At 34.3% G+C, this 13,614-nt stretch overlaps 1 protein-coding gene across 1 annotated transcript in view; it reads right to left on the bottom strand.

The window, feature by feature from the left end:
* Positions 1-13,614, bottom strand: part of LOC106880649 (CDK5 regulatory subunit-associated protein 3) — a 32,579-nt gene that overhangs the window by 17,371 nt on the left and 1,594 nt on the right. The window contains exons 2-6 of the mRNA XM_014930691.2: positions 8,001-8,082; positions 5,747-5,878; positions 2,572-2,675; positions 1,041-1,089; positions 445-533 (exon numbers count right to left, since the gene is read on the bottom strand). Coding sequence (XP_014786177.1) covers positions 445-533; positions 1,041-1,089; positions 2,572-2,675; positions 5,747-5,878; positions 8,001-8,061 — 435 coding nt within the window. The 5' untranslated portion in view covers positions 8,062-8,082. The remainder of the gene's footprint in view (positions 1-444; positions 534-1,040; positions 1,090-2,571; positions 2,676-5,746; positions 5,879-8,000; positions 8,083-13,614) is intronic.

Raw genomic sequence — 13,614 nt, 5'->3', positions numbered from 1 at the left:
ATATATATATATATATACATATATACGATGGGCTTCTTTCAGTTTCCGTCTACCAAATCCACTCACATGGCTTTGGTCAGCCCGAGGCTATAGTAGAAGACACTTGCCCAAGGTGCCACACAGTGGGACTGAACCCGGAGCCATGTGGTTGGTAAGCAAGCTACTTATCACACAGCCACTCCTGCGCCTATAATTTTTGCACAAGGCCAGCAATTTTAAGGAGAGAGTGTTAGTTGATGCCATCAACCCCAGTGTATGACTGGTACTTTATTTTATCAACCCCAAAAGTATGAAAAGCAAAAAAATTGCTCTCAGTGGGATTTGAACACAGAATGTAAAGATCCAGAAGAAATGCAACTAAGCATTTTGGCCAACATGCTAATGATTCTGCCATCTCACCATAATATTACTGATAACTAGAGAGGTAATAGATAAATGGATAACCTTTTCAATCTGCTGACATCTGGCAATTTGACGTTTCAAACATGGAATTTCATAATTTACATTTCTGGACATGATTTGGCCTGATTCAGCTGGTTAAATATTAAAAAAAAAAAAAAAAGAATATAGTATCAATTATCAACATAAGCAAATAAATTGCTTATAAAATTAACAATTATTAATTTTAAGGAACTGGAAGTTTTTTTTTTTTCTATTTTTCATTTAAGAAATAGCAAAATACCAAAAAGGTTTGTTTTTAATCAAAAGATTTAAGAAAGATAAAGCATAAATTATGCAAACAAGATAATCATCATCACCCTTTAATGTCATTTTCCAGGATAGCATGGGTTGGACATAATGAAAAAACACTACATCCCTGGGTGAACTTGAACCACCAACCTTTCAGCTAGCAGCTCCACATGCTAACTGATTGCATCACGGAGCTACATTCTAACAATGATTGAGCAAACTTTCTATGAAGTCAGTACAATTTTTATAAAGATAGTATTGTGCAAGAATTCTTGAACTTGAGACATTATTAAATATTTTATGAAACACAAAAATATTAAAAAATAGCAAGTTGTTACTGTTTAACTTACCTAAATATAAGTTATTCTTTTCATATAAATTTAAAATTTCTGACCATGCCTAAAAGAAAAAGAAAAAGTAACAGTAACTTCTCAGATTGGGACAGGTTACGCATAGAGAAAAGTATAGGTAATTGAAGGAGTCACTATAGAAAGCTGATAGCTATTTTAACATAACTGGAGGGATGAAAGGCAAAACAAACTATTGCAATGTAACAGTAATAACAAAAACAAAAAAAAAAGAAGAGAAGATCAGGCAACATACTTGCTCAACCTGCAAGAAATTGCAGCCAAATTTCCCTCAATTCATATCCTTCCACCTTAAGAAAAGGGAAAGACATATGAAATAATGTACTCCTATATGCCTTTACAAAGACAGGCTGATCACTGCTGGACGCATGTGAATTAACTTAAGGTTAAATAACAAGAACAATAATATTAACAGTGATCAAAGTTTAAATGTCTTTTTTTTTTTTAAGGTTCAAATCCCACCAGAATCAAGTTTGACTTTAATGCCTTTAGAAATCAATAGAAATAAGTATTAATGATATATTGGATTTAGTTTAGTGGTGGGATAAATCACAGGTTTCATTAAAAAAAATCACAAAAAAATGCTCCAGAAAATGGTAGCAAGAAAATGAGATTGTCATGACTGAAATACCTTTAGTCATGAGGCTGACCTAAACAACAATAACTGCAACAACATAATAAAATGACAACACAATAACAATAAGTGTTTCTAATATTAGTTTCAAATTCTTGGCACAATGCCAGCTATTTCGGGGAGGGGCTAAGTCAATTTCAACAACCACAATGATCAACTGGTACTTATTTTATTGCCCCTAAAAGGATGAAAGGCAAGTCAATCTCAGAACGTATAGACAGACGAAATACCAATAAGCAATTTGCCCAGCACGCTAACAATTCTGCCAACTGGCTGCCTTTCAAGTGTTTCTAATATTGATACAAGATCACAAATTTGTAGGAAGAGAGCAGCTTAATAATAATTGACTTTTGTGGTAAAAAGTTTGCTTCCCAGCCACATTGGTTTTGTGTTCTGTCCCACTGTGTGACACCAAGAGAAAGTGTCTTCCTTTAAATCCCAGGGCCAACCAATAAGCCCATCGCGTGCGCATGCACATGCATGCATGTGTGTGTGTGTGTGTGTGTTTTACTATCCCTTTGCCTTAACATCAAGGCAAGTGGTATCTGTCATTACCAAACTTCCATGAAAACATGTCTGGTGACAGGGAAATACTACCTTGGGAACAGGTGGGGGTTGGTAACACGAAAAACGTCCAGCTGTAGAAAATCGACCTCTACAAATTCTGTCTGATCCAAATAAGTATGGAAAAATGGATGCTAAAACAACAACAATGATGATGATGATCCTGAAGAAAATTAAATGTGTAAGTCAACAATGTTGGAATTTCAACACAGAACATAACTAAACACAGTTTGGTACTAAGTTCACTGCACTAGCAATTCTGCTTTCTCTCATCTTTAAAACAACTTTAACAAAATGAAATTTTTAAAAAATCACCTTAGTTAATTCATTTGAATATTGTCCTAGGATGTTCTTCTTTCCTGACTCTGTGTCTTCTGACAATAATGACATTATTTCCTTCACATGGAAGTAAGTGATTTCTTGTAATGTTACAAATGTCACCAAGAAAGAAAGAGAAAAAAAACATTTAATATATATAATTGATCCTGATTAAACATTTATGAAAGGAATTCATTTCCTGAAATATTACTTCAATGAAAATTATCGTAATTATCAGGTCATTAAGAATGAAATGTCCAATTTTCTTATGCACCAAGTTTGACAGTCGTTAACTCTTATGTTTTATCCTGATGATTCTGTTTTACAACATTGAAGAGTTACATCATCACTCTTCAAAATGCAATTAATGGTATCTGTTTATATTGTGAGTTTTCTCTTGTAAAATCAATTTTTGTGAACCCGTGTTGTTTATGAATCTGAGTTCCATCATAGAACCAATGCATCCCAGACAGCATGAAACATCAATGAGGTGTTTCATGAAGATGTGGTGAATGAGCACACTGTACATCGATGGTTTGAGAAGTTCCAGTCTGGTGACTTCACTCTTGAAAATCATCCCCATGGTAGACCTGAGACTAAGGTGGATAATGATGAGCTGGAAACTGTAGTGGAAGTGGATACATCTCAAACTACGAAGTGAGTTAGCAGCAAAGTTTGATGTTTTGATTCCAACTGTATTGGACCATCCAAACAAATCAGCAAGGTAAAAAAGCTGAACAAGTGGGTACCACATGAACTGAACGAGCATCAAATGACACATTGTCTTGAAACTTGCTGTTCTTTGCTGTCACGGAATAAAAGCAAACCAGTTTTGCATCATATTGTTATGTTTGATGAAAAATGGATTCTTTTCAACAATAGCAAGCATTCTGCATGGTGGTTGGATAGAGACGAAGTGCCAAATCACAATCCAAGACAAAATATTCACCAAAAAAGCTAATGGTGTCTGTTTGCTTGTCCAGCGCTAGTGTCATCCACTACAGCTTCATGAGACCTGGTAAGTCAATTACAGCAGATGTATACATCAACCAATTGGATGAAATGATGAATGAACTTGCAATTAAAAACTGAGATTGGTCAATAGAGACAGGCCAATTCTTTTGCAAGGCAATGCTCAACCACATGTTGCACAAAGAAGGCTACTCAAGTTACAGAAACTGAACTTGGAAGTACTCTGTCATCCACCATATTCACCAAACCTTGGTCCAACTGACTATCATGTTTTCCAGGCATTAGACAACTTCTTGCAAGGAAAAAACTTCAAATCTAAAGCCTTTTGTGATTTCATCACTTCTTGCTCTCCAGAATTCTTTGCTGCTGGCATAAATAAGCTACTGATAAAATGGCAAAATTGTGTTGATAATTTAGGTGCATACTTTGACTAACTGGATTGCTTTTTGTTGAGATAAAGTAAAATAAACTTTCAGTTCAAAATTGGACATTTCACTCTTAATGACCTGATAATCGCCATTAAGTAATGTTAGTAATGCAATAAAGCAGGGAATGCTAGAGGTGTTATAAGCTATGAAGCTCTAGGGATGTGGTCATGATTTGTGTGGTTTGGAAGTTAGCATCGCAATTCCTTGGTTCCCAATTTGATGCCCTTCTGTGTGGTACTTTAGGCAAGTATCTTCTACTATAGCATAGGATCAACATCTTGATATGATATTTCAAACTACAAAAACAACCTATGAGTTGCAATATCTTTCTTCCTTTTTCCTAACCAATCCTGAATACCTTGCAAAAACATAGGTGTGATCCTTCTTCATCTGACTAACCATAAAAGAAATAGAAATCTGCCTTTGATCTATCACTACTCTAGCTAGCATCTACCACTTTTTCATCACACTGTTCACCCAGTATACATCATCATGCCAAGGTAATTGTATCACTCACACACAGCAATCAATGCTTCTACTGTTCAAGCTGTTTTAACATTTTATTTTACACCAAATAAACACTACTAAGTTTATTCTTCTCTTGAATGACAGAATGTCTTTCACTCTCACAGTGTGAGAGTGAAAGATACACTGTCCAAAAACAGAAAGGACTGAAATACCTTTAACCATAGGTCTGCTCTATCAGGGCTGACATGAGAGCTAAACAACATGCATCATTAATGTAGAACATCACACTACTGATATAAACATGTCAACCTATTCTTCTCCAATTTATGTACATCCTGCACTTCCAGTATTTGACGATTTTTTTTATGTCACCTTTTTTCAGGAACAGCTTGATGTATTGGTGAACAGTTAATGGTGTTGGGAAGCATAAAGATTAAAGTTGTAGTTGAGAAAAAGTCGGCTGACATGGAGAAGTGGAAGCCATTTGAATATTGGAAAAAAAGTTAGCTGTATCATATTGATTTGTGCAAGGTATCAAAATACTAGCATCATGACTGCTGCTCAATGCTCTGTGAATACTGTAAATGCTGTAAGACATGACATGAACATCATGAAAACCAAGTTCCCCCAAACCCCGATGGTCTTTAGGTGTGTCTTCAGTGAGGCCAACATTATGCTGCCCCACATCTTTGAATAGGGCTTTAGTCTCAATTCAGATGGTTTTGCAAAGCTGCTCAAGACTGTGGTCAAACACTGGCTGGAAAGGTTTGCTGCTGGGGAGCTATATGTATAGCAGTAGGATTCAGCTCCTTGCCATACCTCCAGAAAGAGTCAGAAGTAGTTATCAGAGAATTTCTACAACTTCACCAGCCTCAATTTCTGACCACCTAATTTCCCCAATTGTAAACCCATGGATTACTATGTGTGGAGTGCAGTGAGAAAGACACCATCTGCTCTGCCTGCAACACCAAGGTTGAACTGGTGGCCAAGATTAAGGAGTTGTTTGAAGATCTTCCTAGGGATACATCTTCCATGCGCCAGGTTCCAGAGCCATCTTGCAGCTGTGGTGGAAGCTGAATGTGGCTACTTTGAGTAAACTGTTATCTCCCAGCCATAATCTTGATGATATTTTTTGATTTTTTAAAATACTTTTATTTTTGGATCGGAAATTGTGTTTTTCTTTTCCATTTATGCAAACAGTTAAATTTAACCCAAACACCCTGCACATTTTCACCCTAAACATTTATGAACTTTTAGCACTCAAATAAATAAAAATTCCATAACACAATATGAAATTTACTTACTTGAATTTTTCATAATGTCAACAACTTCCTTAACATCTGGCAAAGTCTTAAGTGCTTGGTTAATCTTGTCTCGAATTACCAAAGCTGATGCTGGCCAGTTCTGCTGACAATGTCTTCGGTTTATCAACCAGTCTACAAATAACAAAAGAATTCAATGAACTGGATGTAGAGTAATATATATATTGAAGAATGCATGTGATGATGCCTTACATAAGAATGTTACAGCGTTTCACTTTTCACACTAGCATGGGCCAGAAAAGACTTCTTAACCCTTTAGCATTTAAACTGGTCAGATCTAGCCTCTCACACCAACCCTACAATATCATTTTAAAAATTAATAGTTATCTCATCATAATCTCAAAGCTATAAGATAATGCATGATTAATTCAAAATAATGTGAATAAATAAGCATCACTTTTGACAGAATAATGTGAATACTGAAGGGTTAATTTAGTATTCTTCCAGCTGATGCCAACACTTAGTTGTTTTCAGGTAAGGTACTTTACACCACTAGGTTTTTGCATGTCAGACTGCCAAGGACATAAACAAACATCACTGTTGCCCAAGTGATGTAAATGGAAAAACATATGGAGACACACACATATACACACATCATGCATCATTTAACATTCATTTTTTCCATGCTTGCATGAATCAAATGGAATTTGTCAAAGCAGATATTTTATGGCTAGATTCCCTTCCCGTCACCAATGTGTGTGTGTGTGTAGAGAGAGGGAGGGGCAACTGAAATAAGAGTTTTGACATATTTTCTGAATCATGTTATTAGGTAAATAGAAATAGCTTAAAAGTGAATTCTAAAACATTTCAACCCTACTTAATCCCTAAATTCATGCCCAGCCCCTTAAAATACCTAGATGTATCAACACTTATGGGGTTGGATAGAGGGAACCCATGACCTTTTCAAATACTTCCAAATTTGTGTGGATGATGTTCAGTTTGAACTTCTTTGGGTTGATATCTGTGAGAAAAGAACAAGGTCAGAGGGAGACTTCAAGAGATTGGCAGTTGTGGGTAAGGACTGGTAAAGGTGGTTAATGCAGGGTTTAGTGGAGAGAAAACACTGAGCAGAGATGAAGAGAGGAGAACTAAGGACATTAGCATTAGGTAGATCTTGGCAAATGTGGTGGTGCTATATGAGTTGCTAACTCAGAGAGGCCATTGCTGGAGCAGTAGATGAGTCAGAAAGGGGAAAGAGTATGCTTTGATTGGTATTGGTGTTGTTGTTGTTGTTGTTTAATAATTTAGCATTCAGATTACTCTGTCAAATGTAATGCTTATTTATTCACATTGTTTTGCATTATCTTGCAGTTTTGAGATATCGATGATGTGATTGTTTATTTTTAGAATGACATTCTAGGGTATGTTTGGGAGGCTGGATATGGCCAGTTTAAAACTGGTAAAATATTTGGGCTGGATATAGCCATTTTATATTCTCTAACATGTTCTTTTCTAAGAGAGCAGTGTGAGACTTGAAGGGAATTTGTGGGGTTGAGTAACTATTTAGAAGCTCTTTCATTAACTTGAATGCTATTGGTTGTGTACATCAATGAGTGAATCTATGTTAATGAATCAAATGGTCACTTTCTGGACATGTTTTGCAGGCATTAAATGTTTTCTGTGTAAGAGGAGGAAACTTAATCTTTTAGATGCAGTTTTGAAAAGATTATGTTTTGTGGCCATGAAAGATTATAAGAAATTGAAAGGTTTAGCTAAGAGTTGTTCATACACAGGATTTTTTAATTATCTTTTAATAGGAAAAGAAGGCAGTATCCATGACCCTGAGACTGGTGGGAAGAAAAGGAGGAAGTATCTTTGGACTGGAGACAGCCCGAATGATTGGAAATTCCACTAAAGGCCTCAAAAGGGCAAGGTGCTGATATTTAACCAAGACAGAGTAATTCTACCACCTATGTAGATCGTGGCAGGATTTGAACTCAGAACAAAATACTAACTACATTTTTGTACAATCTTTTATATATTATGCCTCTACTTCAAACTCCTTAGAAAATTAAACAAGAGATTCAGAAAGTCAACCTCTGTACAAATATTTTACTCATATTTGTGCAAAATACTGATAACTGCATGGTTTTGCTTTTGTATATAATCTTCTTGTTGATGAAGTATGACTTAAAAAGTTACAGGGAGGATGACAAGAGTTTCATAAACATCTTTCTAAAATGAAAACTTCATAACAATAGCACAATCGTCAGTTAAAAGGTAATTTTTCTCATACCTGTAAGTTTGTTATAATGTATGTCAATTGGAAGGTCTTCATAATTAACTTCATGAGTCATGGTGTCAACTCTTCAAAAAGACTATAATTAAATAGAAAAACAAATAAATTAAAAATAAAATAAAGACAAATAAATAGAAATGAATAAAAAAAATATTCAATTGAAAATTTCAAAAGCAGCAAATTCACAAAACAGAAGGGACTAGTTATGATATAACAATCCAACTCTCAGAAATTGAAAACTTAATTTAGCTCTTTCATAACCAAATTTTTAATTTCTCACACTGTTTAAGTATTTCAATAAATTTTGAAACTATTCAGGAATTTTGAGGTATTTAGCAAAATAACCATCATATTCATTATTAAACTGATGTTAAGAAAATAATTCCTTTTTTTTTTTTTTGACATATTTATGTTGAAATAACTGTCTTTGTTTCAAATAGCTTTGAAAATAATGAAGAATTTATTAAAATAACTCTGACATTATTAAGCTGGTGTTTCAAATATATATTAACATGAAATTTCAATGGAAGGTTTGAGTTTAGATCACTTTAAAACAGGGAGTTTGTATCATAGAATCAAGGCTAGTTTCAGTTGAATTAGTATTAAAGGGTTAGCAAAAGGTTTTTACATCAAATTATGATGGCATGTTTTGATATAGATATGGAGACTTTAAAATAATGACTTCTGATCATAGAACCAGAGGTTATCTCAGGAAGCTGATATCAAAAGAGTGAATTAAAATTTTAAGAATTCTAAACAAGAAATACTGTCAATATCAAGAAATAATGTCCAGTCATCAAGTAATCAATAATTTGTCTATAGTGCCATATAAAAAGCACCCAGTCTGCTCTGTAAAGTGATTAGAGTTAAGAAGGGCATCCAACTGTAAAAAAGCATGCAAAAGCAAATCTCACCAGTGCTTGAGCCACATAAAAAGCACCCACTCCACTCTGTAAAGTGGTTGGCATTAGGAAGGGCATCCAGTCATAAAAACCATGTAAAAACAGACAATGGAGCTTAGTGAAGTCCTCTAGCTTGCCAGCTCCTGTCAAACCATTCAACTCATGTCAGCATGAAAGATGGAGGTTAAATAATGATGATAGCTCAGCTGTCAATAGTTTATACAAATGAGCAGAGACAACACAGGGTCAAAAGGACCTGCTAGTCTTGTCAAAGATATGAACTTCTCTAGTGTTGGTGCCATGATAGAATACATCCCATGAAATCTGTAAAGTGGTTTGTTGTAGGAAGAGCATCTGGGTATAGAAATCAAGCCAAAAAGTAAACATACAAGACACAGTCCTCCAAACCATCTAGGGAGGCAATAAGTCTGAATAAAAAACTACTCTTCAACCTATGTCAGCATGAAAGGTAGATATAAGATGATGATGATGTTATTGACAATCCTTTAAATTTTCAGGAAGTAAAAAAAAAAAATCTTTAAAAGATCTCCATCCAGTATTTTGTGTCAACACCCTTTTCTAAACACTTCATATCACAACTATGAGCAAAATTTTGCAGCATTTACTGAGACATCAATCATTAATACAAAAACAAACAAAAAAATTGCACAACTGACAAACACAAGTCACATGAAACTACTGGCACCAACCCTTAGCATGGAAGAATATAAGACGTAGTGCAGAAAGTAAGCATATTTATCATACTTCTGTTTAAATATTTTCATTCTTCCAACATAAATGTATATTGGTTAAGTTCATTATGATAATTACAAGGGCAAAGGATTGATAGAATAATTAGATTGTGATAATTGTTACAGCTCCTAATGTTCTGATTTCAAATACTGCCAAGGTCAAGTTTACCATTCATCCTTCCATGGTTAATAAAATAAAATACCAGTCAGGTATTGGGGTCAATTCGACTAGCCTTTCTCCTCAGATTTGCTGGCTTTGTGCCTAAATTAGAAATTATCATAAGAATTAATTTTTACATTAAATAATTATTCTTTTATTCTTTTACTTGTTTCAGTCATTTGACTGTGACCAAGCTGGGGAACCGCCTTGAAGGATTTTAGTCAAACAAATCAACTCCAGGACTTATTTTTTAAGCCTAGTACTTATTCTATCAGTCTCTTTTGCCAAACCACTAAGTTACAGAGACGTAAACACACCCACACCAGTTATCAAGCAGTGATGGAGACACAAACACAAACACACAAGTGTATGCATATATATAGGAAAAATATACAGGGTAGGAAAATTATAGAAATTTTTCTACCAGTGGCCTAGCATGCAGAAAATAGTCAATAGACTATATATTATTCATATAAAATTAGTGTACATTTAAACACATTAGAGGTGCCCTGACAGGACACCTAACATGCTAGAAGGACCAGTCAAAATCCAAACCACGGTTATGGGTAATTTCGAAGGGAATGAAAAATAAAAACATTTACCATATTTTGTTACTGGACCATGGTTTCAAACTTTCATTAGTAAATAAAATAATTTATTTTATTTTATTTCCTAATTAAACTTCGAAACCATGGTCTGGTAACAAAATATGGTAAATGTTTTTATTTTTCATTCCCTTCGAAATTACCCCTAACTGTGGTTTGGATTTTGACTGGTCCTTCTAGCATGTTAGGTGTCCTGTCAGGGCACCACTTATGTGTTTAAATGTACACTAATTTTATATGCATGTGTGTCTATATATATATATATATATACATTGGGCTTCTTTCAGTTTCCATCTACCAAATCCACTCAGAAGGCTTTGATTGACGACACTTGCCCAAGATGCTACACAGTGGGACTGAACCTGGAACCATGTGGTTGGGAAGCAAGCTTCTTACCACACAGCCACACCTGTGCACAAAGTAGTATTTTCAATAATGAGTGTATTTAGTTTCTCATTAAAGTATTTAAAGAACAGAAGTAGTTCTTTTTTATCCTCACATTCAATAATAATAAGATTTACATGTTTTAATAATAAATGTATTACATTCTGAAGGTTCATAACATTAACTCCATGTGTTTGCCAGTTACGGTGAACATTTAACTTTTCAGCATTCTGATTATTGTCAAATGTAATACTTATTTATTCACATGTATTAAAGTTAATTCTGCACTATCTTGTTGCTTTGAGATTTTAATGATGTGATTGCTTATTTTTAGAATGACATTTCCAGGTAGGGGTGAGAGGCTGAATCTGGCCAGTTTAAACATAAAACAGGTAGAAGATTGGGCTGGATATGGCTGGTTTAAATGCTAAAGGGTTAATATGTTATTACTGTCATAATAACATGTTGATTATTGATGACTCAGGCACTATTTCAACTGAAACCTTTTTGCTTCAGTTGGAGCCCAGGAAAAGGAAACTTTTATTTTTCTTCTCTAGATTTGATATTCTAATAACGCAATAATGGTGGCATCAAACAATGGACTAGAAATCATTCAGTTGAAGAACTGGTTAAACTAAGTTGCAAGAAAATTGAATGTCCTTCTTCCAGTTCAAAATCTAATGATATAGTAGAAACAGCTGTGAAAACAACCAAGCCTGCATTAAAAAGTTATTAGAAAGTTTGAGGAGTATTTGCTAAAGGTTCTTATCTATAATTACAGTACATCTGGTGCAAGCAAGTTATCTTCAGCTGAAAAATTACTTGATATGCGACTGTGAATAGTAATAAACTCTTTCCATGAGGTTGAACAAATAGTTAATTCAAAAACAATATAATGAAATTTTCTTTAGATGGGCATTACATCTAACTGCCAGAAACAGGGTCTGGATTATACTTGAATACGAAACAGCTCAATTGACATCAGTTGAACAAATAGCTCCTAAATATCCTACTCCAAGCATATCTACAAATCACAATAATGTTATCAATGGGGTCAATAATATCACCAGCACCTCCTACAGAGCTGCCAGATGATCATGTGATCCCCTGTAGTAATGTTTCTAACAGGTTAAGAATACCAATTTCTCCAATTACCATTGTTGCAACTATTCAATCACTAACATCTCCCACACTACCAATATTAAATCCTATTTACACTCACAGCATTTTATTAAGAATAAAATCCCCATATAAGAGTTGTAGGATCACAAAGGGAATTCAGAAGCCATAAAGATAATGACTAAGGCAAATTACATTTTGTGGTCAGAATAATGTTTAGATAATAGTATTCTCTTATTAATATATAAATGTATCTCTGAGGTTGACTTTGCCTTTCATCCTTTTGGGGTCATGTACTGGGGTCGATCTAATAGACTGGGCCCCTCCCCCAAAATTTCGGGCCTTGTACCTAGAGTAGAAAAGAATATATAAATGTATCTGTTCAACATCTGCACACTGTTATGCTGACATGGTGTTGTTTGTATGCTGCATGCTTTCCTGTGGTGATACCAGTTCAATGTCAGACACAGTCGTATGGCCATAAGACTGTGTCTGACATTGTGTCTGGTAATGTTGGAGAATTACAATACTCAGTTAAAACAGCTGTTTGAAGTTTCAAATTTACTGTTGTCAATTTAAATAATGACTGAGGCACATTAACTGATCAAGTTCCTTCATATGGTCAACTGATATATATACTAACAGCTACATCACAATCTATAACAGTTTTTAGAATAAAATAAATTAGAAATGCCAGAGATAAGTTAATGATATCTTCAATAAGGGTGGGGCAAAATGAATAATCTTGGTCAGCATAGTTGTTGCTGAAGTTGTCAGGTGGCAGGTACTTTTTCCCCAAGAAATTTTTCAACTTTGACCCAATTGTAATTCAGTAATAAAATACCTGGATAATTTTGATGTTTAACAATCGATATTCTTTTCTCTGTTTCCTACACTAATGACTAATTTGATAATTTTCAATTTTGAAAAAAATATGTCTGGAGTGGGGTAAAATGAGTAATGACTAATTTAAATAATTCCTTTTTTCAGTTGTGTGATGTATCTACATATTTGGAAAAGAGCCACTCCAGAAGATCATAAAAAAGCTATAGAGAATATTTTATGTTGAGTTTTTAGATTTATTCAAGTATCGTTTGTTAATTATCATGTGTCATTTTTCCATGACCCTCATTTTTGTTGCATTTCTGATCTTTATGATGCATAAGGATGGATAGTAATCTCTATGAGCCCTTTCTCAAGTGTAATTCTGGAGAATTGAGGAGAGAAATTGACCTTATTTCGTCTTATTTTGCTCCACCTAAATGTCTTCTGTATAATCAAGGAGAACGGAGATAATTTTTTGAAATAGTGTCCTGAAATGTTTTTAATGCATTTAGAGAAGGTCATTTGGATCTTTATGGTTTGACGGGCAACATTTTTTTATGTAGTGTTTTTGGTACCGAAACATTCAAACTTCGTATACTTGTATATTTTGTGGTATAAAACAGATAAAAAAAATTTTGTATTCGAAGTTATTTCACATTAAAAATTGTCTTATTTCGATAATTTCAACTAATCACTGACGTCTATTCAGTTGAAAACAGTTAGCGCTGTAACGGTGTATATGGTATTAATCCCCGTTAGTTCTGACATTTCCGATTAACTAGACTGTTTGTAAACAAAGGGGAAAAAGCCATCAAAATACTTGAATATTGCCTGCACTTATTATTGGAGCTGGCAGAATTATTA

Source organism: Octopus bimaculoides, chromosome 3 (genome assembly GCF_001194135.2).
Source record: "Octopus bimaculoides isolate UCB-OBI-ISO-001 chromosome 3, ASM119413v2, whole genome shotgun sequence".
NCBI classification, from domain to species: Eukaryota; Metazoa; Mollusca; class Cephalopoda; order Octopoda; family Octopodidae; genus Octopus; species Octopus bimaculoides.
The sequence above is the reverse complement of the archived record's forward strand: the minus strand, read 5'-3'. Positions and strand labels throughout refer to the sequence as shown.